General features: G+C 37.0%; 1 protein-coding gene across 8 annotated transcripts in view; it reads left to right on the forward strand.

Moving 5' to 3' along the window:
- The window catches only part of LOC145284723 (pyruvate dehydrogenase (acetyl-transferring) kinase, mitochondrial-like), a 591,786-nt gene that overhangs the window by 229,039 nt on the left and 337,063 nt on the right, over window positions 1–25,684 (forward strand). For all 8 annotated transcript variants that reach the window (XM_080133645.1, XM_080133648.1, XM_080133649.1 and 5 more), the window contains one exon: window positions 17,704–17,775. In XM_080133645.1, coding sequence (XP_079989771.1) covers window positions 17,704–17,775 — 72 coding nt within the window. The remainder of the gene's footprint in view (window positions 1–17,703; window positions 17,776–25,684) is intronic.

A 25,684-nucleotide genomic window follows, 5' to 3' on the forward strand; every position in this document is an offset into this window, starting at 1 on the left:
ATATCACAGTGTGTTTTCTGATACAGGAGGAAATATTGGGGGTTGGCGGCCTTGGTCGCAAAGGGTAGAATTGGCTGCAAAGTTCTTGACAAAGAGTTTGGCTTTGTCTGATGCTGATGAGATTAACTCAGGTCCATTGATGATAGTTGGGATAGAGCACACGCTTCTGTTCAGGATTCTGTTTGCAATTTGCCAAAACTGGTGGGAACCAAGGCACTGCTCAGCTTCTTTGGACTTGACGTATGTATGTATATATGCTTTTCCTCGATGTCCACAAAAGGCTTCTTTCAGAGAGGCGCTCGCTTGCTTCACAACTTCTTAAAACTTTTTATATCATCTATAAATTGTAATATCTCACACTTAACCACAGAGCTCGCCTGTCTATTTCAAACGTTAATTATTCAACATTTTCCGCATTGGCATGCGTTACATTCGGTTTTCGGTATAAACAAAAAGCGAAACTCGACTCAAATTACTGGCCGAAAGCCAGACTGGCCGAAAGCCAGACTGGCCTGCGCGCCCTCAGGGGCCCGGGCGACAAATTCAAAGTGTAGTATCTGTTCCGACAGATGCTGCAAGCAAAGACCAGCACAGACCATATGTGGGGGTAACCCCACATATCTGACCTGGGTCAATGTAGGGGCAACCCTTCATACCAACAGTTACTATCCAGCTCCCATTTCCCACCTCTCAGGAGCTGGTCCCCCCTTTCCCTCCCTCTCTCTCCATATTAAAAAACGGTCTTGTGCCTAATTTGCTCAGTGGGGAAGCAAATAAATACTACTGGCCAAAAGCCAGTGGTTTCTAGAGAGCTAAGTAACGTTTGGTCAATGTCGACTTCGTCATATCAGACGGTAGCTTTCATTTCGAGACGAGATGCTCCCTCTAATAAACAGGGAGTGGGTTTTAAAAACAAACAAACCGATTTATTGACCTCATTAAAAACTGTCCTGCACAAAATGCTAACTGCTGAATACCTATCGCCGTCACGTCAATCAAAAACGCGCACCTGTTTTGTTTTTTTTTCACACTTTACTATTTTCCAACTGCGTGTCAAGGCTTCGTTTTTTTTTTCACGGGCACCTGTTCTTTTTTCACATTTCGGGTTTTTTTCTCACACACCTACAAACACCCGGGCAACGCCGGGTACCCCTCGCTAGTATTAAATAAAGCAGTCAACCACCTCAGCAGATATAACATTCTTAATGACATGCAATATGGTTCCCGTTCTGCTAGATCTACAGCAGATGTGCTAACGATTATATCTCACAGGATTAGTGAATCTCTCAACAAAGGCTTCCTTTCTAGGGCAATTGCTCTAGACATATCAAAGGCCTTCGATAAGGTATGGCACAGAAGCCTACTTTGCAAGAATTCCAGCTACGGTATAACTAGAAATGTTTTCTCAATTATTAAATCATTTCTCTCTGATAGGCCTATAAAGGTAGTGGTTGATGGGAAGAAATCAGACCCTCAGTATTAATGCTGGAGTACCTCAGTGGTCCATCCTGGGCCCAACTCTCTTCCTGATCTACATCAATGATCTCCTAAAACACATACTTAAATCATTCATTAACATCTATGCTGATGACACGACCATCTATGGAAACACATCAAAGGCCGTAATAGACAAAGTTCTCTTTGATTCTCTCTCCTCTGATTTTGGGCATATGGTACAGTGGGGGAAGAGGTGGCTGGTTACTTTTAATGCATCTAAAACCAAGCTCCTATCTTTACATCATCAACGCTCTGATCCCCATCTGGCATCAATTGAAATGAATGGCTCTCTTCTTCGGAGGCTCCATGTTTTGACAAGCTTCTGGGTTTGACCTTTACTCCTGATCTAAAATGGAACACGTACATCAAATCTGTTCCCAAAGTCGCTGGAAAAATGGTGGGATCGTTCTGCTGCAATTCTCTATCTATATAAAAGCTAAATCCATCCAAGGATGGAGCTGCTAAAAACTGCTTCTCCTGCCTTGACAGAGTACAAAATAGACTTTGTGGCTTAGTGGGGGGTGCCCTTTTCTCTTCCCTGCAGCCTCTCTCTCACAGAAGAGACGTTGTGGGCCTGTCTTTGTTTTATCGTTATTTCCATGGGAAGTTCTCATTTGAGCTCTAATCTCTGGTTCCCCCTCGCCAATATTTCACAAAAAACACCCGTCTAGCTGAAACCACTGTTAATAATTTTCCCCCTCTTAATCTGTGCCTAAATCAAAATGTAGATTCCATGAACAAAGCTTCTTTCTTAGAACTGCACGCCTGTGGAACTCTGTTCTGTTTGCCCGTTTCCCACCTGACTACAACTTGGATGTCTTCAAATTCCTGATAAACCGCCCCCTTGAGACACTTTATCAAATCTCCATTACTAACAATTACTATAATATTATCCCATTGATTACTGTACACGCAATAACCCTTATCCCCGAGTGGCTTCCGGGCCTTGATAAGTGGTGACTACTATGTAAAAAAAAAAAAAATGTTTTTTTTTTGTTTATTTTTCCAATCAAAATTCATAAAAGTTACTCAGTTTTTTATTGAACTAGTCTATTTCCTCTCATCTTGACCGTCATGATCAGGATCTCCCCTGGTAGTTCGTGGGTCAGTTCCAATAAAACAGAAAAAAAGAGAAAAGAAACAATCAAATGCACTCTTAATGCATCCGTATCTCGTTCTTTGGAGGAGTCTCGACACGTGTGCTGCCTTCCCTTGGTTGCTCATCCGGAACTGGGTTTTCTTCAGGTGGGGTCATCTGGGCTGCAGGTGGGTTTGGACCGGAGCTACCTTTGTCATCAGCGCAAAAGCGTCCAGGTGTTTTTCGTTGTCTTTCAACCTTAATCATCCTCTTACACACCACTGCCACACCTTATGTCCTGTACTCTCAGGTATAACTGCCCTCCCCACTTCACGAATGTCAACAGTGTGTCAGAGTCGCAGACGCACCCCTGGTGCCGGCTGACCCCTGACTGGGCCTTAGTCGAGAACCACCCAATGCACTTTAGGGCAGATCAACCTGAAGATCAGCTCGAAGGTGAGAAAACACAAAAAGAAATAATTTTTATTTATTAGCTTCTCAGTTTATCGCTAAAATTGCTTCACATGTATTTTTTTTTTTTTTTTTTTTACATAGGCATCACCACATTATCAAGGCCAAGAGGCCACTCAAGGATAAGGGTTAAAGAGTGTACAGTAGAAATTGGACAATATAGTAATCATTAGTAATGAAAATTTGGTAAATTTGATAACTTATATGGAACGGTTAATCAAGAACTTATTTACGTTAGACTTGAAGACAACCATATTGTAGTCAGCCGGAAAGCAGGAAAACGGAAGACAATTCCACAGGCGTGCAGTTCTAAGAAAGAAGCTTTGTTCATGGAATCTACATTTAGGTTTAGGCACAGATAAAGAGTGGGGGGAATTATTGATAGTGTTTACAGCTAGACGAGTGTTTCTTGTGAAAGTTTGGCGAGGGGGGACCATAGATTGAAGCTCAGTCAAACACTTTCCATGAAAATAACGATACATCAGAGACAAACTCGCAACATCTCTTCTGTGAGATAGAGGTTGCAAGGAAGAGAAAAGGACATCTCCTACGAGGCTACGAAGTCTATTTTGAACTCTATCAAGGCAGGCCAAGTCCTTTCTAGCAGCTCCTGCCCAGATGTGGCAACAGTATTCGATCCTTGGACGTACCTGGCTCTTATATAGATAGAGAATAGCATCAGCAGTGAGATATCTACTGGATCGATAGAAAGATCCCACCATTTTTCCAGCGGCCTTGGCAACAGATTTGATGTACGTGTTCCATTTAAGATCAGGAGTAAAGGTCAAGCCAAGAAGCTTGTCAAAACTTGAGGCCTCCTGAAGACGAGAGCCATTCATTTCAATTGATGCCAGATGGAGATCAGAATGTTGATGATGTAAAGAGAGAAGCTTGGTTTTAGATGCATTAAAAGTAACCAGCCACTCCTTACCCCATTGTACTACGTGCTCAAGATCAGAGGAGAGAGAATTGGAGAGAACTTGGTCGTTTACTGTCTTAGATGTGCTACCATAAATGGTAGTGTCGTCAGCATAAATGTCTACAAATGATGTAAGGATGTGATTTGGAAGATCATTAATGTAGATCAGGAAAAGAGTTGGGCCCAGGATGGACCCCTGAGGGACACCGGCATTAATACTGTGGGCTTCTGATTTTTGCCCCTCAACTACTACTCTTATGAGCCTATCAGAATGAAATGATTTAATAATTGAGAAGACATTTCCAGCAATACCATAGCTAGAGATCTTATGAAGTAAACCTTTATGCGATACCCTATCAAAGGCCTTAGATATGTCAAGAGCAATTGCCCTAGAAAGGTTGTACCGTTGAGAGATTTGCTAATCCTATGAGATATAACTGTAAGCACATCTGCTGTAGATCTAGCAGAACGGAAACCATATTGAGTGTCACTAAGAAGGTTATTTTTGTTGAGATGGTTGATTACTTCTGTATTTAACACAGATTCCAGCAACTTACTCATGACGCACAGGAGATATATTGGTCTGTACTGAGAGGGGGATGAGCAATCACCTGAATTCTTAAATACAGGGCATACTGATGAGATTTTCCAGGGAGATGGGAAACTATTCTCCTTAAGACAACGTTTAAACAGTTTTGTAAGTATGGGCGCTAGTTCAGGTTGAAGTTTTTTGAGTACTATAATTGGAATACCGTCAGGGCCAGTTGCTTTACTGGAATCAAGGTTTTTGATTAGCTTGGCAACATCACATACAGATATACGTATATCGCATAGCGTGTTTTCTGATACAGGAGGAAATATTGGGGGTTGGCGGCCTTGATCCCAAAGGGTAGAATTAGCTGCAAAGTTCTTGACAAAGAGTTTGGCTTTGTCTGATGCTGACGAGATTACCTCAGGTCCATTGATAATAGTTGGGATGGAGCACACGCTTCTGTTCAGGATTCTGTTTGCTATTTGCCAAAACTGATGGGAACCAAGCCGCTGCTCAGCTACTTTGGACTTAACAGATTGAGCATACAACTCTCTTGCATTCTTTATTACTTTCTTACAATGGTTGCTGGCAGTCCTGAAAGCGGCTTTAGTTTCCATACATCTATTACGGTGGAAACAGTGGAAAAAGTGATTTCTGTGCGCAATGGCAGCAGCACATTCTGGAGAGAACCATGGCTGAAACTTTTTCGAGGGTATGGAAACGGTCAATACCTACAATTAACCATTCCGTCAGGTCTAATACTATAGAGGACACATCCTATTTAAACATGGAATGCAGAGGTAGATCAGATATAAATGTATGGAAGCTATCCCAGTCAGCCTTAGTGTATCGATATAGTGTACGATGGAGAGGTACGTCTGGGGACTTATTACATTTCATTTTTATCTTAATTGATACAGCAGAGTGGTCGGAAGAGCCAAGAGGCGACAGAACAGAAACTGAACATAGTTCAGGGCAAGTTGTGAGAAAAAGGTCTAGTAGGCTCGCATACTGGCCGTCATTGTCGGGCACATGGGTGGGTTCCTGAACAATCTGAGTGAGGTCATAGGCAATGGAGAAATCATGACAGAACCTCCCCTCATCATCGGTCTTGTTTGAGTGGGTCAACCATTCGACGTTGTGAACATTGAAGTCACCACATACGTGAATGTTAGCTGAAGGATAAGCAGATAAGACTTGGTCAATTTTCTCAGATATGCTTTGAAAGATAGTAACTCTGCTGTTATGGGGGCGATAGAGAGTAAATATAAATGCAGTAGTGTGAGCTAAAGCAACCCGGAAGCACATATAGGGTAAGTTAGGATCTTCCCTGGAGATGTCCCTACCACATGGAAATCTATCCCTTATATAGGCACATATTCCATGCCCATGGCGATCTTGGGGGTCAGATTTAGAAGTTAAGTTAGAGTATCCTTTAATTGCGAACTCTTCTAGGGAAATAGCCTGTCCAATGCCAGTTTCACTTAAAAATAAAAGGTCTGGTTTAGTCTCCTGTAATTGGGTTTCAACCTCTGGAAGGTTAGAACGTTGACCCCTGATGTTGGAGAAGGAGACATGGTAGTAGGGGTCTACGTTGGAAGTTGGAGAACCGGGTTTAATCGTGTATTTTTTCTTGAAACTTGTCATAATGAAATTTTGGAATTTGTGGACTAGGTCGTCAGATTTACTTAGAGCAGGACAGAGAGGGGAAACTAAGAGAGAAAAAGAAATGAAGAATTTTTTTTTTATTCGTAGCTAATGATAAGGTAAAGCCGTAACAATTACCCACTAGTATGGCATCGAGAGGCCCCACCAGAAGCTACTGCATGGTCCAGAATCCATTCACCAAATGGCAATACAGCAGCCCCAGTACTTTGCACCTGCTGATAGGACAGCCTCCTTAGTGGTTAATCCAAGGTTCGGGTCTCTGACTATCAGGCGGATAACGTCAGCCCAGACAAAACGTTTACCTCCAGCACCCTTACTAGTGACATGGCTACAAGGATAGACATAGAAACAGAAAATTTCCGCCATCTCTGCCAACTGTTCACGCAAAATACTGCCAACCTAGAAAACAGCTTTTTCTTATCTCTTTGTCAGAAAAATCACTCATTTAAAAATGAGGACTGAGGGACAAATAAGAAGAAGCGAGAGTAACAGGAGCTTCCGATAACGCATCCACAGTGTGTTTTCTACTCTCCATTAAAAAAAAAGAAAAAAAATTATTAAGTATTGTACTTAATAAAAGTCCAACAGACGTGTTTAAGGGAAAGTATGGTGATAGATTCCCCTCTCACAAACTAAGAATGAGTACAAATTCGTAATCTATTTTTGCAATCAACTTGGTAGATAAATAAACATTTATGGACGAGAAAAAAAGCTAGCATTTAATAAAACAGAAATACATAAATTAAATACTGAAATAAAATTGAGTTATTAATATTTGAATCTAAAAATAAAAAGTATGATTAAAATTGAAATCACTTATCTCAACAAAAACACGTCCGTCTCCAAAATGTAAACTGAAGTTATTCATTTCTCTATCCCCCCGCCTTGCTATAGAGCTTAACAAGTAGACGCCTTAAAATAAGTGGAAGAAAAAAAAATTTTTTTTTAAATGTTCTCTTAACACTACATTCATCACATTCTCATAGTGGTTTCCATTCTCGCCCACAACTCTCTATCCATTTTCACTAGCTTATTTTTCAGCTTGTTTTCAGATGAATTTAACTTCTCATCCACTGAAGGAGGAATCTTTCCAGACTGAGGATTTTTTTTTTCTTCTCAAAAATAAATTTAACCCTCAAAAATAATACTCTTATTTATTCTCGATTAAATTCCTCTAATATCCATTCTCATTCACGATTAAATTCCACTAATATCCACTCATTCATGAAGGACTGAGGAAAACAAATTTTTTTCTTTTCATTCCTTAAAACACTTCTTAAACTACTGCCCGATTAGTTTAAATATTCAAGAACAGAATTTCAACCTTAATAGGATATTATTTAATTCCCAAAACACATACTTCAATCATTCGTTGACATCTATGCTGATGACACGACCATCTATGGCAACACATCAAAGGCCGTAAATGACGAAGTTCTCTCTAATTCTCTCTTCTCTGATCTTGAGCACGTGGTACAATGGGGGAAGATGCATTCAAATGCATTCAAAACCAAGCTTCTATCTTTACATCATCAACATTCTGATCCCCATCTGGCATCAATTGAAATGGATGGCTCTCGTCTTGGAGAGGCTCCATGTTTTGACAAGCTTCTGGGTTTGACCTTTACTCCTGATCTAAAATGGAACATGTACATCAAATCTGTTGCCAGGGACGCTGGGAAAATGGTGGGATCCTTTTACCGCTCCAGAAGATATCTCACTACTGATGCAATTCTCTATCTATATAAAAGCCAAGTACGTCCAAGGATGGAGTACTACTGCCACATCTGGGCAGGAGCTGCTAAAAACAGCCTATACTGCCTTGACAGAGTACAAAATAGACTTCGTGGTTTAGTGGGGATACCCTTTTCTCTTCCCTGCAATCTCTCTCCCACAGAAAAGACTTTGCAGGCCTGTCTTTGTTTTATCGCTATTTCCATGGCAGGTGCTTGTCTGAACTCCAATCCCTCGTCCCCCGTCGCCAATCTTTCACGAGAAACACCCGTCTGGCTGAAACTACTGTCAATAATTTTCCCCACTCTTTATCTGTGCCTAAATCCAAACATAGATTCCATGAGCAAAGCTTCTTTCTTAGAACTGCACGCCAGTGGAACTCTCTGCCACTTGCCTGTTTCCCACCTGACTACAACTTGGACGTCTTCAAGTCCAACATAAACAAACTCTTGACAAACCGCCCCCTTAAGTAAGACACTCTATCAAAACCCCCAATACTAATGATTACTACAATACTATCTCATTGATTACTGTACACACAATAACCCTTATCCCTGAGTGGCCTTCGGGCATTGATAAGTGGTGACCCCCATGTAAAAAAAAAAAAAAAAAAAAATTTATCAGTCTGTTTTTCTGGTTCCGTCCAGTTTTCTCGGAAGCAGCGTCTGGCCAGTTCATTCCACTGGGGGCTTACTGCCTCCTCTGGTCCCAATCGTAGGGTGAACTTTTAATGTCAGGGATTTACTTCCTTCCATTCGCGGCTGCTGGTGCTCGCTTAATAAGGATAGGGGAATTTCATCTTCCTCCTCCCATGAGCTATCAGAATCCTTCTGGGTCTCACTGTCCCCATCAGGGTCATCCTTAACATCGAAGCCTTGTGTGGGTCTCTGGTCAAGTATCCGCTCTGACTGCCCCCCCCTTCTCCGATTTCTAAGCATTCTCATAACATCCATGTCCAGTTGGATGGACTCCCCACGCTTCGTCGGAGGTCTCTATTTCTTGTGGTGCGACTCAGGTGGCCTTACGTGGGTTCTTCCCCGACCCTGTAGAACGGGTTTTATATCAAATTTCAATTTTGCCACCTTAAGGTCATTGGTGTGTACTCTTTCCAACAACCTGGTTCCAGAGGTATGAAAGAAAGGGGACCGGTTTGCTCCACTTTGAACTCCACCTCTGTCCTATCTTTATTCAACTGAGCATTCCACTTGCTAATGCACTCCCTAGCCTGGACAAACCTCTTGTGTTGCTGTTCCAACAATAACTGGTGATGCTCTTCACTCAGGTAATTTCTACGTGGCTTCAGGAGATTGTCAATCGAGAGAATCACATCCCTCCCAAATACCATCTCAAATGGCAAAAATTTCTGAAAGGGATACTGCAGAACGTTTGTTTCCGTTAGTGGAGCAAGCGGTTGGTATCTACTGTGAGTCTGACATCTTACACATTGGTTTACCCATTTAACGATCCCCTTGGCCAGTCCCGGCCAATAATAGTTTCTAGTGTTTTTTCGATTCCCAGGTGTCCTTGCACCAGGATCTCTCTCCAGAGTTGGGCTAGCACTACCATTTTTACTCCCATTTCTCCGTCCCGATCAGTGATATAGTACAGCTGTTCTTGGTGGAGGGTATATTTTTGAGTCTGACTTTTCTCCACTCTGGCCCTTAACCCAGCTAATTCTTTATCTCCCTGACCTTTCTCTTTTACTTATACCCAGTGTGGGTCAGCTTCAGCTTCGGTTGTGTCCGTCTCACTCCATTCCGGTATTTTCTTTAAGATATGAGAATTGATCACTCCTACTTGGAAAGCCCTATCATCTAATCGGATAGCTTCGAATTCCAACTGCTCTGGAATCCAGGACAAAAGATCCGTGCAGGTATTCTCCTTGCTTTCCAAGTACTTGATCCGACACTGATAGTCAGATAACTTGAGTGTCCACTGCTGGATATTCTTGTTCATCCAGTCTGCCTCAAACAGGTATTTCAAAGGTTTGTGGTCATTTTTCACCACGAACTCGGCTTCGCTTAAATAGTAGTTTAGCTTTTGTACCGCATATACAATTGCAAAAGCCTCCTTCTCAATCACCGGCCACCTCTGCTGGGTTTCAGATAGCTTATGCAACAAGAAGTATATTGGAATTTCCTCCGATATGCCTTCCTTCTCGGGACACGGCTGGGTCAACACCACCCCTATGCACGTGTCACTCGCATCTGTATATAGGACCATAGGCTTACTCAGATCCGGATATTCCAGTAATAGTATAGCAGTCAACTGCTCCTGCAGGGTTTCAAAGGCCCTCTGACATTCTGGGGTCCATTTGTAACTAGTATGCTTCTTTGTTAACGCTATTATGGGAGTAGCCAACCAATTAAAAGCAGGTATGAACTGGCGGTAATAGCTGATCATCCCAATGAACCCTTGCACCTGTCGCATTGTCTTTGGCTCAGGCAGAGACCTAATAACCTCCACTTTGTCTATAGCAGGCCTTATTCCCGCCTCATTAATCTAGTAATACACACGGACGAAAAAACGCTTTGGATAATCACAGATTTCTACTAAAATAGCCATATTTTTTTAAACCAAAGCACTTCAAGTCTTCAAATTACTACTGTTTTGTTCGGAAATGAATATACTTTCAAATGAATTAATAAATATGAATGTACATTATATATTTTAAGAGTTTTAAGCAAATAAAGTGATAAAAATGTGAACGTCATAAAATGGCATTTTCGGTAAGGTTTTGTAATGCCCCCCCCCTGTTTTCTAAAGGTCCGTACCGTGATTGTATGAAGAATTTCGTCATGAAATTTGGGAACCAATCAGAAGAAGTGTTAATCTTAATACTGTCAAGTGTCCAAAATATTTGTGACCATTTCTTTTTTTATCGTGTTAAAAATAAGACTTTAATATGACGAGTATCGGACATTTTGAAAAAAAAATTCTTCGGACACCCAGTAGTAAGTAAATCAATCTTTTTACTATCTTTATCAATTAAAAGTATTATCTTATGTTGAGTAGGACCGCGGTAATTGATAATTTAAAAGGACCTACCCGAAAAAAAAAATTGTTTCTATTTCTCGAATTTGGTCAAATGAAGTTAGTATTATTAGCAGCAACTCCAGTCTGTAGAATCAGCGATAGCACAGTGTAAACAACTATCGAAAAATTAATTTCCTAGAAGTAATAAGACTGCTCAGTCGAGAAGTTGTGAAAGAATTGCCCCTTTCGCGACGTGACAGTCAGTTAACAAAATAAGTAAATCAATGTAATCATCAGCATCAGTAAACACCACTGAAATTGTAACCATCAGCAGCAAATTTGTAAATACAACTGAATTGTAACAACAAGGAGTTTGATTACCTCCCCTTATAGGTCTGAAAAGGTCATGTGATCACCATCACATGACCAAGGTAAAGCTTTATAAGGCTTCTAGGAAACAACAACTCTTTTGGTTAGTAACAAAGTAAGTGCACCTACTCCCCTCTCTCCTGAGCAACCAGTAACTTCTAGTTTTTTCCACACAACATGCGTTCTTTAATTTTTATTCACGAACGAATTAAGAAAAACATGAAAATATGAATATAAATGTTATTATTTTTAATTAGAGCTATTTTGTTATCAGAATAACATTAGTTTAGAACTATTCAGTTTTCAGAATGTATAAGAACAACAATCCCAACCAATTCGGCATTATGAATCTGTTGCAATTTCTCACATTTCTCGTCAAATTTAAAAACATGGTTAAAAAAACAAAATAAACTTTTGTAGATTATATAGCTTGCATGCACTTTTATTCTTTAAATTAGTTTTGAACAGCAAATTAAAACAATGTTTTTACTGCGAACAGCCACAAATGTTTTTTTTCAAAATCAAAATAAGTATCAAAATCTCGTTTATACATAGATTCGAAAAAGTTATCAAAAAACAAATATATAACAAATAAATGTTATAAAAGGCAAGATAAGTTACTTTTCTACCTAACTGGATAATTTTCTAGTGTTTTTATTTAATGTAACATGTTTATTCAGCTCGAAAAACGTACAGTGTTTACCAATGTATTGGAAAATTAAAAATGGCGCCCGGCCCGACTCTCTTTGACACGGTAAGTTTGAGAAAAGGAGTTAAAAATAAAAAACTATACAAAATATTGTTAAAAACTCACCGAATATATGTCAGCCTATGTCACGGTAACATATATTGAGCGAGTTTCTAGCAGTATTTTGTCTACTTTTTTATTTTTAACTCTTTTCCCCAAACTTACCGTTTCAAGAGAGTCGGGCGCCATTTTAAATTTTCCAAAACATCGGTAAACACTGTTTTCAAGCTGAATAAACATGTTACATTAAATAAAAACACTAAAATATTATCCAGTTAGGTAGAAAAGTAACTTGCTTTTGATAACATTTATTTGTTATATATTTGTTTTTTTGACAACTTTTTCGAATCTATGTGTATAGTAATACAAACCCTCAAAATCTATATCAATATTCTTGAAATTTTAAAAGCAGTTAGAAAACACATCAAACTACAATTAGGAAGCTTTTTATTTCGTTATTTTTTTTTTCTACTTATTAAGCGAAAGATATTTTTACAACCTGCTCCAGCGTAGTATAAACGGCCTATGGAATTAACACTTTCAACCTCGAAAATAGAAATCAACAAATTTATGGAATTTTCTTTGACTTCACCTCTAATCCAAATTATGTGTGGCAAGTCTCCTCCTAAAACACTCTTTAACCCTAACAATAACACTAAGTTCGAGTGGCAAGCCCCCCCCCCCAACAAAATACCTCTGTAAGCCACATACAAGCATCTAAAACAGACAAACAAAAAATAGATCCTTCCTTAAAGAAAAATACACATAAAAATAAATTGGTTAACTGTCCTAAAATGCTAGAATGGCCAGGAAATGGTGAATTATTTTACATTAAATTTTTGTGAAACTAACCGCTCCCCCCTCTAATATTGTTTTTGTTAGCTTTGTCTCTGTCAAGTTTTCAGTATGTTCACACATAATTTTCCCTAGCCCTACAATTAATTCAAAGTCCGAATGGCAACCCTCCCCATATTCTCATTGCATAGAAACCCTCTTAAAACTACACATAATCATTTAAAAAAAAAAAAAAAAGTATGCATATTTTCCCATAGAAAAAAAAACAGTTAACTGCTCTAAAATGCTAGAATGACCTGTAATAGGAAATTATTTTACATTCAATTCTAAAATAATTTGTTTATCTTTCATTAAAGTTTTTCATGGCATTTTATACATAATTTCCTAAAAAGGTAGAATCACATTTTGGAGAGGTGGTCAGAAGGAGTTGAGTGGGGTTAAACAGAAGGTGTTAATCTACAATAATACCAAAGAAATATTGCAATATATTCATTTTTAAATGGTCTTATGTTTAGATTTAAGTTTTTTGTACATAAAGCACATTACAATTCAACTTTGAGTTCTCCAACTTCTTTTCTGTTTATGGATACATGGCATTTTTAAGGGATTGCTGCATATTTATGCACATTTACTGCAGATTATTTGGAAACCATAAACTTTGGGAGATTTTCAGTTGCATATTCTGATTCCTTGTACAAAAATACACTTATATGGTAAATTTAATTTCTTAGTCTTGTGTTTTAACAAAGATATGACAGTTTTACTGAAAAAGTAGTGTAAAAAATGTGACGAAACGCATATGGTCTTAAAGAGGGAAAATATCCAAACGTGTGAGGCACAAAAATAGCCATAACTTCCTTAATTTTAATCAGATTTTAAAAATTTAAAAAGATTCTTTCTTAGCTCATCAAGCTCTTTCTATGCATACCAATATTGAAATATTTCAAGCTATTTCAATTTTTTCATGTGTATTGTAATCACAAATCCCAAATACTTAGTTTCTTCCTTGAGAAACTGACACTTATATTTTATTCTCAATTGATGTTGACATAATCTTAAATACTTCCATCAAATGTTTGAAGTGCTCCTCAGGCGTCCGTGAGAAAATTAAGATATCGTCCAGGTACGCCACGGTAAACCCCTCCAACCCACGCAAGACTATCGACAACAGTTGTGAGAAGACCCCCGATGCATTACAGAGGTCAAATGGCCTAATCCTGAAGTTAAATAGTCCCACATGACATGCAAAACCCACTTTCTCCTGATCCTCCCCATTGAGGGCTACTTGCCAGTAACCTGACCTCAAATCCAGGGTGATAAAGCACCTTGCTCTACCCAACAAAACTAGTATGTCATCTATCAGGGGTAATGGCACCGCTAAGAGTTTTATAATAGCATTCAGCTTCCAGAAATCCACACAGAATCTGTGCCCCCCCCCCGTCCTTCTTCTCCACGATCACCATGGGAAAACTCCACAGAGAGGTGGAGTGTTCAATGATTCCTGCCTCCAACATATTGGACACCACTTCCTCAACAACTTTTCTTTTATGGATTGGGGTTCAGTAGGGTTTCATTCTTACAGGCGGGTGGTCTCCCGTGTCAATTCTCATTGTTACCGTATTGGTACACCCTAACTCACAATCGCTAGAAGCGATAATATCCTGATTGCGCTCTAGCAATTTTATCACCTCCCAATGGTACTCAGGCGGGGCTATCACTTCCTTCATTTTTATTTTTGTCAGTTCCCCCACCTTCTTCGCCCAACTACCCCAGGTTTCTATCCTTTGGACCCTCTCAACAGGGCAGGATTGACCAACCTGAGTTCCACTTTTAACCCACACCATTTTGTTAGAGTTGTTCGTTAGCAGCACCTATGGCATCACTGACCTCCACCTCTAAGTCTCCCTGTTCCTCTTCTAGGGACGTTACCTGGTAACCATCAGGGCTTCCACTTCTTTATCCCTGGATCTCTCCCGTCATGGATACTACCGTTCGAGGAGGAATTTCTACATCCTCTAAGGTCATTACAGGGAGATTCTCCGGTTGTCTTCGGCCACTTAGGGGAATACTCTTTCCCCTTAGCCATAGTGTTGGCGGGATGAAGCTGACCGTAGCTCCCATTTCTTCCAGCCAGTCATCTTCACATAAATCTGGCGCTACATAATCCTGTAGTTGTCCAGACATTCCCTCTATCTCATAGGGGAGCCTGGCCAGCCTTTCCAGGGGTAGTCGGGCTTGATCCGCCCAAGTTAATTCTAGGTTGGTGCAATCAATCAGTTTTGGCCGGCCATCTTCTGAGATGTGCTGGATTTAACCAGAGATACCAATGCTCCGGTGTCTACTAGGGTTGCCACTTTCACCCCTCCCTTACCATCTGACATCTAAGATTCTGACTCTCCTTTAAAACACAGCAGACTTCCATCCGTCTTGGCTTTTGACTCCCTCCTTGGGTAAACTTTAGTAACGGCTGCCCCTCCCACTTCTGAATTGGGGAGTCTCCCCTTTTCCGGGAGCATTCTCTTCGCAGATGGCTTGGCTCCCAGCAATGCCAACATTTCCTTTTCGGGCAGCCTCTGGCCATATGACAACTGACCACAGGTCCAGCAACTCAGGTGCCCTTTTGCCTCTTGGATCGCTTGGCTCTCCAGTCTGTGAGTGTCATCTGGTCTTAGCTCCGTCGGCCTCCTTCCTCTGCCGCCCCTGGGCAGGCTGAAAGCGGTCTCAACTCGGACCATTTGACCTCTCGATCTCTTCTCTGGCGGGTCAGGAGTTATTTTATCCTTATACCTTCTTATTCCTAACCTGGGATCCGCCGCGTCTGTACATCGACCAGCCACCTGGCTGAAGTTACCACACTTCTCGCAGATCGGATTACTCTCTGTTCCATGTCCCTCCCATCTACATGTGTGACCTTGCAACGTGACCTTGTACACGACTTTGAACCTCTGATCGCAGCCCAGTTATGATCTGCACCCTGATCGGTACAGTTATGATATGTCGACTGGGCAACCAGGTCTGCCAACCGTTAGTACGTCGCGTCACCCAGTGAGTTCTTCGTTAAGGCGTTGGGGATTCTTCTCGGATGCTCGGTTCTCAAGGCCTGTTCTCCGTGGATCGTCTAGTTATTCTGGGTGTTCGTTGACGGATACGGTGTCACAAATGGCAAATAAAGAAATATACGCATATAGGGATCAACGCACATCAACAACAAAACTCCGAAGGTTGGTTAATATAATATATATTTCGGAAATTCATAAAAGAAGTATTTACAGCATATACATATAGTTGACAATTAATTCAAGCAAGCAGTTAGTTCTACAACTGAGCTTCTGTTGTTGAAATACCTGGTCGGTATCGCGGACTTTGCATAATTCTCATTAAGTGATCGACACATTATAAGCGTTGAGTTATCAGGCAACAAGCGAGGGGGAGAGAGAGGAGAGGTGATTCTGCCGAGACTTAGCTCTCTTTGACTCTGATTCCGGACTCTCTCTTCTTCTTACTGACTACTCTGTTCTGACTTAATCTCTGATTTTTCATTTCTTTTATAATACAATTATGGAATGATGACGACACCCATGTTCGTCATCGACCAATCAAATTGCTTGATTATAATTCGACGGGGCCTTTTCTCATTGGTTGATTATACTTCGACAGGGCCCTTTTTCATTGGTCCATTTCCAAAATTGGACTGACTCCTCCTTTAATTAACGCCCAACTTACACGTTGTATTAATTAACTCCTCCCTGGCTTACTAATGGAATTTTTTTCCATATCCAGGAAAATTATTTTTCCTTTGACTTAAAGCAAATCACGCGATTTTATTTGTTTTAAAATTATCTATTGATCTCATTTTTCGCTTTGATAATTCAAAGGAATTTTAGTTTATCTTTGAATTAAGTTCTGGTTGTCGGCCATTCCATTATATCAGACATTTTGTTTACGTCAAAAGACCAAGAATGCATTTGTCGCTTTGAACTTATCGGACAACACATTTTCCCATCCGAGCAAAAATATTTCATAACTTCAATTTTCGTTCGACCTGATTCACCAAATGACAATTCTTGATACGTTATATTATTGTTTGAAATTTCGGACAATTCATTTTTTTCCTATTCTTTGTTCTAAAACATAATGCCGAGTCACTGCGTGTGTTTCTCTCAGATCAAAAACAACCTGACTTTTCAATTGTCAAACTCACGGGTCAACTTGGCTCATAGTTTTGCCAATTGCGGGTGTGAAATCCCCAACCCTCCGGCTCCTGCATAACTATGATTTCGGTCATTGTAGATCAAACGCCTGTGTATTTTGGCTAAAATATTTTATGCATTCTTTTTCGCTTTTGAAGTCTAGAATGTGATTTAACCTCTCGCTACAAAGGCACTCTTGCCGCTGCCATCTCAACAACAGACTTAGCTCAGAATTTATTCACAAAAAAAAATTTATAATAATTTTTATTCCTTCAACCCGATCATCGTCCGGGAACAAAAAATTACTTTTAACCAAAAGAAACGTCACATCAATCCTACAGGTCTGATGTGGTCTCTCTTTAGTGTTACACAGGCTAAATGAGCCAGTCTCTCTGACCTGGAGGAGGCATAGGGCACATTTGTCATTCCCTTCTCCTCTGATATCCGTCTAAGCCCCTTCTTCTCCAAAGCAGAGTTTCCCACCTCAGTCAGCATTCTCGGATGTTTGTGGCTCTTCGTAACATCTTCCTGTAGTATGGGACGGCGGATTTGTATCCATACCCGTTCGCTATTCTGGGCCAATTCAACTGCTTCCCATAATTCGACCGGGCTACCCTTAATGACATCAGCTCGGACGTCTCTATCCCTTAAAGCCTCTCCAAGTATGTTTTTTGTTTTGCTTTTACTTCACAAATATATTTCAAAATTGTTTTTTCCTTCCTATAGGTATCAGCTGAGTTTCAAAGAAATCCTTGCCTATGAGCATGCTGATTCTGATGATGCAGATATGTTAGAAAAGTAAGTACTTTTGCTTTAACTCCAAATTTTATCACCAATTTTTTCATTTCAAAATTAAATGGATGTTAAATTTATAAATATGCAAAATAAAATATGCATTAACTTAAAATGTAGCAAAACACATACATCAAACTTATTCATTTATTAGCAAATCTTAAAATATTTAGTTTGTTGCTCATTCTGAAATTTACGAGGTTTTATTCTTAATGTATGATGGCTTGTTAGCCCAATGACCGGCACCTACTGGCTTTTTAATGATTACTTGAAATATCAACAATTTGCAATTATGACCATTGGATTGTAAACAGTGATTTTAAAGAAGGGAGGGGTTATCTTGGCATGTCAACACAAACAATTGCTGTTGTTGAGCAAATGAGACTTGCATAGAGACCATTGAGGTCGGTCTCATGATTACCTGGTCAGCATGAAGTTCTTATTGACCATAGCTATTCATTATACTTACAAGATTGCAGGTTTTATCCTAACAGAGCAGCAATGCCTAGCAGTTGCATATTAAGTTGGGGAAAGTTTAACCCAGAACATAAAAATGGTATAGCAATAACACATGCACAGAATAAGGAATAAGGAATAATTCTATGCTCATTAATTGCAAACTTGTAATTTTGACAAATTACAATATGATATATTTTACTAGCACTGATTAAATATTTTTAGCTTTATTTTTTTATTCAGACTTTCAGATTTAAAAGAAAATTCATAGAGATTTTTTTTGTTTTCTTTTTGTACTAATATATTTTGAAAAAAAAAGCTGTGTTTTTCTTCAGCCTTGATAAAGAATATTTTTAAAAGAGTATGGAACAGCCTTTAAAAATATATCTATGTAAGTTTGAAGAAAAAATGTTTGTCTACTTTTTGGTAAGCAATTCTGTTTTTGTTTTCTTTTCTAAATCGTACATATATGAGTATAATAAATGAACTAAGAATTTTAATTTATATGTTTAATGTCAAATTATTAATGTATTTAAAACAAAATTGTTATATATGCAAGTGGGAAAAAAGAAAAAATCGTAATGAATTATAAATATATCAACATTATTTCATTCCAAGAAATTGAGAAATAATAAGAACAATACTCAGAAATAAAATAGAAAGAAATAGAAAGAAATTTTGACAAATAGATTTTATGTCCATAATTCCATATAATCTCTGAGAGAACAATATGGCGAAATCAGTATTACTTTTTATCTGTTTTCCCTTTTTACCTTTAATTCAGTTGTATTCATTTTGGGTGAAAAATACTTGTTTTTGGAGAAAAGATAAAAGATAGTGTTTTTCAGAATTTATTTTTTTATTTATAATTATGTCTGCAAGTCTGAATAAATTAAAAGGTTATAAGACTGAGACATTAAATTAATCATTAAATTTTTAATGTAAATCAAAATTCTGCCAAATGTAATTTCAAATAAAATTACTTAGCTAATCATGTTTGTATAACCATATTTTTTTGAAAATTAATGTTGAAAGTGAGTTTGCAAACATTATTTTTATAATTCAGTTGCTAAATCTTTAGGAAAATCAAATCGCTATATCTTAAGGACAATCAAGTTTTATCTCATCACTTGTGTCTAAGAATGTAAGAAAAAATATTAAAAAATAATTTTGTGATAAATAATGCCATTTTAAAATATATTTCGCAGGACAAATGTCAATAAGATATGGTTGAATTACAGTTTAATTACTCTGCAGAAACACTTATGTTTTTGATTTGCAAACACAGTTTCGTATTATCATATTTCGGTGTATTATCATGTATTATAGTGTAGAATTACTTCCAACTCATTATGTTGTCTCTTTGCCCTACTTTTCAATTTTAGCAATATTACTTTTTCATTTCTATTGGTATATTTGACTGATTTATTTCATTGTGGTATACACAAAAGTCTTGTAAATTTTTAAATAAACATTTGAAAAATGTTAAATTTGCATTTTAAAAATAAGATATTGAAATATTCAGTTTTTCTTTTTACTAGAAAATAGTAGGCATACCTTGATTTCCTCATTTTTCAGAGATTATGAAAGAAAACACTATTTTAAATCTATTTTTAATACACATTAAAGAATCTTTCCAAGCAAAGTAATTTTAATTTTCAATAAAGCTATAACTGAACTAAAAATCGTAGAATGAGGGATTAAAATTCTGTTAAAAATGAAACTTAACAAAATATTGATATAATTTATATAATAAACTGCTTATTCATCTCCATCTTTTTATTTTAAGAAGTAAAATGATATAACAACTATAAAAAAAATATATATCAATATTTTTTTGCCATAGAAACGATTTTCTTCATTAAGAAGTTGCAAGACCATGCTATAATAAACATTTTGTTATCTCAAATGATAGCTAGAAAAGTGCCCTGAAACATTCCTGTAAAAGGCTATCATCTTTAATATAGATAAAATAAATTTTATATTTTCAATTGGGTTGGATGAAAGAGGAAAACAAATTCTTTAAGTCTCTTAAAATCAGCCTCCAGCAAACAGGGTGAATCTCATTTTTATGAAATTTTGGATTGACCATAAGCGCTCATTTATTGATCATGGTTTAAAATCTATATGGCTGGATTTTTTTTTTACTTATATTATTTTAAATAGTCATATTCCTGTTTTTTTTTTTAATTTGTTTTTTTTTACTTTATTTGGAGATAATTTAATTATTCTACAGTTCATAAATATATTTGTGAGAAACATGTGTAAACTGAAATACTTGAGATATCATCAAATGTTTTAATTTTGTATCTTTTTGAAACCTATTTGAATATTTCTATTCAGGGATATTTCATTTCTCTTTTCTTTTTTTTTTTTCAATTCAGAAAAAAAAAATGAACATTTACTGATTGTATTTTATTTCCTTAAATTAAATGATCATTCAAAAATTGTTAGAATCCTTTTACTTTATTTTGGCTTCTGGTTTTCTTCTAATCTATTTTCACTTTGATTTTTTTTATTAAGAATAACTTTTCATGTTATGCTCTTCATTTATAGTGTAGAATTATTCCCAACTCCTCACTATATGTTGTCTCTTTGCCCGACATTCTTATTTTGGCAATATTACTTTCTTTTCATTTCTATTTATGTATATTTTGGCTGATTTATTTTTAGTTATTTCGATAAATAATAGAAATGTTTTTTGTTGTTCTTCTTTAAGCTTTCTTTCACTTTTTTGCACTTATAGTGTAATACCACCCTAGGCGGGTTTTTGTCATACACACGGGCAAGAAAATGTGCACTAACCCTTGGTGCTGGTGGTTATATTTTTATCTTTGTCTAGTGGTGGACCTTCCAAGTGTGAGCAGATTCTCACTGGTCACTGGACAAAAATGCTCAGAATGCACAAAATGTGCACGACCCTAAGTCTGTGTGGCAACACTGTTTACTTTGGCTGGCTGTACATCACTTCGACTTTGTGCTGAGTTCTCTTCTCACAATGGCTTAGTTTGTGTTCTCTTCTCACAATGGCTTGGTTTGTGTCTCCACCATCTGAGCATAAAGATAGCTCTGAAATCGACTGCACCTTCAATTCGACAGGCAAATAAAGAAAAACCAGTAGTCATTTTTCTTATTAACAAAAAAATAATTATTCATAAGATATTCAGGGTATACTTTGTGCAAAGGAAAGTTAATTCTTCAGGTTCTTAATGGCTTCATGATGCAGGATGTTTTCAACAAGTTTGTTCAAACAGCTTCTTAGTCCAGAGCAAGTTTTTTTTTTAACTTAGCTCTTCTGGGGAGGTTTATGCCTCCTGGGCAGGAGCTCAAAGCGGTCCATACTCTTTGATGTGAGCAAGAAAGTCCTCTTTCATTTCCAAACACAATAGTTTTTTATTGAACCCTAATTCCGACTGACAGCTCTTTGAGATTAGCATTTCCTCCTCTGTTGTTTGGAGATTGATCTTTCTTTTCTCTTTCCTTTTTCTTTCCTTTCTCTTTCCCTTTTCTTTCCCTTTTCTTTCCTTTTTCTTTCGCTTTTCTTTCCCTTTTCTTTCCTTTCTCTTTCCTTTTTCTTTCCTTTCTCTTTCCTTTTTCTTTCCTTTCTCTTTCCCTTTTATTTCCTTTCTCTTTCCCTTTTCTTTCTCTTTTCTTTCCTTTCTCTTTCCCTTTTCTTTCCTTTCTCTTTCCCTTTTCTTTCCTTTCTCTTTCCCTTTTCTTTCCTTTCTCTTTCCCTTTTCTTTCCTTTCTCTTTCCCTTTTCTTTCCTTTCTCTTTCCCTTTTCTTTCCTTTCTCTTTCCCTTTTCTTTCCTTTCTCTTTCCCTTTTCTTTCCTTTCTCTTTCCCTTTTATTTCCTTTCTCTTTCCCTTTTCTTCTCTTTCCCTTTTCTTTTTCCCTTTTCTTCTCTTTCCTTTTTCTTTTCTCTTTTTTTCTGAATCTCTTTTCTTTCTTTATCTTAAGCCATATTCTCTTCAATTCTCTTTACTCTTTTTCTGTCCAACTCTTTTTTCCTTTTTCTTTCCTTCTCTCTCTCCAACTCGTTTTTTCAAAGAAACTGTCGTATCAGCTATGCCCTTCCATCTTTCAGTTTAATTCCCATCATTTATAGATGGTCCAACACTTAAAATAAAACACATGACCCAATGACAGTATTTTCAGAGATATCAGGGGCAGACTCCTTGTCGCCAATGTCAACTTTGCTGAGAAATTTCTTTTCTGTCAACTTCATCAGCTAAAAAACAGTTTTGGAGAAAAGAATAATTTTCTTGAACCTCGTATCAAACACCCCACCTAACCCTTAGTCCGTAAGCAAGGTGAATTGGTATTACCTAGGCATGCAATATTGTTATAATAAAAATGGATAGTTTGATAAAATATTACATGTAAAAGGTTCAAATTTTGAATTCCAAATTATTATTAAACAAGTAAAAAAATATCATTGCTCAGATAAGTTCATTGCATGATTAAGAATCTGGAAATTACTAAATCGTATATAAGTGATATTAAATTTTTAACAGAAACATGAATAGTTTGAAATAATGTATGTAATATCTATATAAAGTTATATGTATATGTAATCTACATAAACTTAGATATTTTTATATTATATTTATATATTTGTATGTACAGAATTCACTCCTAAACTAATTAACCGATCATGAATTTTGAAACACAGCTGCTAAATGTAAGGAGTTATCACTTATCATCTGAGCTATTTTTCGTTTTATTCATAGGTGGTAAAAGGGTGGAGGGTGATTTTCTTTGTGAAAATTAAGATACTTCCTATTTTTGTGAAGTTTTGACAATAGTATTATATTATTCCCCAAATTTCAATTTCTTTGGAGCATTTTAAAGAATTTCTTGGAAACATACTATAGACGTAAACTCCCATTGAAAAGCTCAATTCTCATTTTAAAAATAGTCATTGCTAATCAGGCTCGTGTGCTTCTGTGGGTCAGATCCCACCCATTGATTGTAGGTTGCCAACTCTTGATTTACAATATAAGACTAAGGGTCATAGAACCACAGGTTAAGAATCCCATTTCCAGGCTTAGCATTTTTTTGTTTGTTAAATTATGGTAAACGAAGTGATTTTTTATGGAAACCGCTCCAGACAAGGCATGAAGCCACTTAATGTAAGGAGCTAAAAAGGGGTAAAAATTAATCAACAATACTTAGATTGTGACACAGAAAACAATTGTTTCCTTTTGTCAGAAAACAAAGTTTTTATTTTTTTTTTTTATTTTGTTGGTGCCCTCCTGACCCTATCTGGTCACCATGTATATCACCTAAAATAATGTTTTAGATTTTTTTTCCAGTTTCGGCACAAGCTAAAAATAAATATCACAATGAGTTTATCAAAATCTTGTATGCAATGCATAAAGGAAAAAATAGGAGTTTATCAAATAAAAAAATTATTTTAGAATTTAGAGTTGGGGCACATAAATTTAAAATAGTCCTCCATTTCCGAGCCATTCTAACTTTTAACAGCAGTTAACACAATTTTTTTACCACTGTCCTAAATCCAACTGACAGACTCATAAAATCACAAAGGATCACTTTTTTCATATTACAACTCAGACTTAGTAGTAAGAAGCAACATGGGTTTTACATCATTTAACAATAACATTTTATATTAAAGTTTGATCAGGAATGCCAAGAGTTGAAACAAATAAATTTAGTTTCCATGTCCTTAAAAAAACCGTCAGATGAATATTTTACATTAAATTTATATGTAAAACTGATTTTTTGTTATTTTATTAGGCTTTTTGCATGTAATCGCTTAAAAAATGGAGAAGCACATATTTGGGGGGCGTGAATTAGTTAATGATGCAGAGTTCTAATAATACCTTATAATAATGATAAGTGAAAAATAATACATTATAATAATAATGATAAGTGAAAAATAATACCTTATAATAATAATGATAAGTGAAAAATAATACCTTATAATAATAATAATAAGTGAAAAATAAAACAAGCACCGTTAATTTCCTAAGAATTACCGGAAAAACATTTTCAAATGAAAAAAAAAAAAAACATTTTTGTCAAGAAAAAATTACTGATAAACAATTATAAAACAATTTTGTTTAATTTTAAAAATTTAATTTTTTTGTTGATGGCTTTTGTCCTTATTTAAATTATTTTAGTGGCTTTGTAAATCTCTCCCACTAAAAAAAATTATCCTTGTTTTTGTAAACAACCTGAAAACAAAACAATTTAAGAATTTACAGTAGGGGGGCAGTTTTACGCATAAATTTAATGTAAAATTAACGATTTCCGAGATATTTTAGCATTTAAGAGCAATTAACAATTTTTTATTTTGCTCTGGGAAATCAATTCTGTGCATTTATTTGGGATGGTAGGTGAGGGTCAACATTTTTAAGCAATTGTATATGATTTGACATCTTTAGGATTAATGGTAAAAAATTTAATGAGCATCCCTAGAAAGTTAAAATGGCACAAGAATGTTGCATGGTGAAGCTGTGCATGCATGACAGCTGGTAGCCAAAACGCACTGAACAATTGGGGTCAGACCGTCAAAACAGATGTCACCGGTCATCACAGTTGCCGAGTTTAGTGCACCTGCAGAAAGCAGGTCACATATATAGCCTAGTGGAGAAGCAAACAACCAGCAGGCAATGCAACATGAGACGAGCTTGTGATTCCATCCACCCACCCTCTCCATCTCTAGCTTGACACACACACGCATGAGGCAATAAAGAAAAAAGAAAATATTTTTTATATTTTATACAAAAACCAAGTTTGTGTTGCATGTTTTTTTTTTTTTGCTGACGAAAAATCAACCAGCATGCATGCAACTACACCACTTATGTTTATTTGGTGCTCGTTGATAACCAGTTATTCTAACAAACGAATTGTGAACACAATGATAAAAAGGGTCCTGTGAAGGTGTGCAAAAAAAAAAAAAAATACAATAAGGTAGGTGACATTCGATTTTTTTCAACCACGTGTTAATGCTCGAAAAAAAAAATTGCTCAAAATTTTTTAAAGCTTATTTTTTCTCATTTTTGTGGTTTGTAACAAAATTTAATTTTGAGTTGTGTTATCTTTTTCTTTCGTCAGTAGCATACTATTGTCTTAATGGAGCAGCAGCTATTTTCTAATTTTTGTGCAGGAATTGACTTTAGAATTGAAAAAGGCAGTGGGGTCCGTTACAAGACCGATAAGAGAGGAATCTCTTCTAAGGAAAATAGTGCTGTTGGAAAATAAAAGGAACAGTGACTACAGTAGGTAGGTGAATGATGTAGAGCGGTATTTTAGGGTGACCAGAGCAGTGGATGAGGAAAAAATGTCAGATAGCTCTCATAACCACAAGGAGCCTGGTTGGACAATTCATAAATAGTCTCCTCTGTTAAGCAATGAAAGTTTAACATGGGCGGAATTGAAGAGGTCCCTAGAGGACTACTATGGAATTGTCGCAAACCCTAACAAACAC

The sequence above is a fragment of the Euprymna scolopes genome, chromosome 9, assembly GCF_053919585.1.
Source record: "Euprymna scolopes isolate OS-2025 chromosome 9, ASM5391958v1, whole genome shotgun sequence".
Lineage (NCBI taxonomy): Eukaryota > Metazoa > Mollusca > Cephalopoda > Sepiida > Sepiolidae > Euprymna > Euprymna scolopes.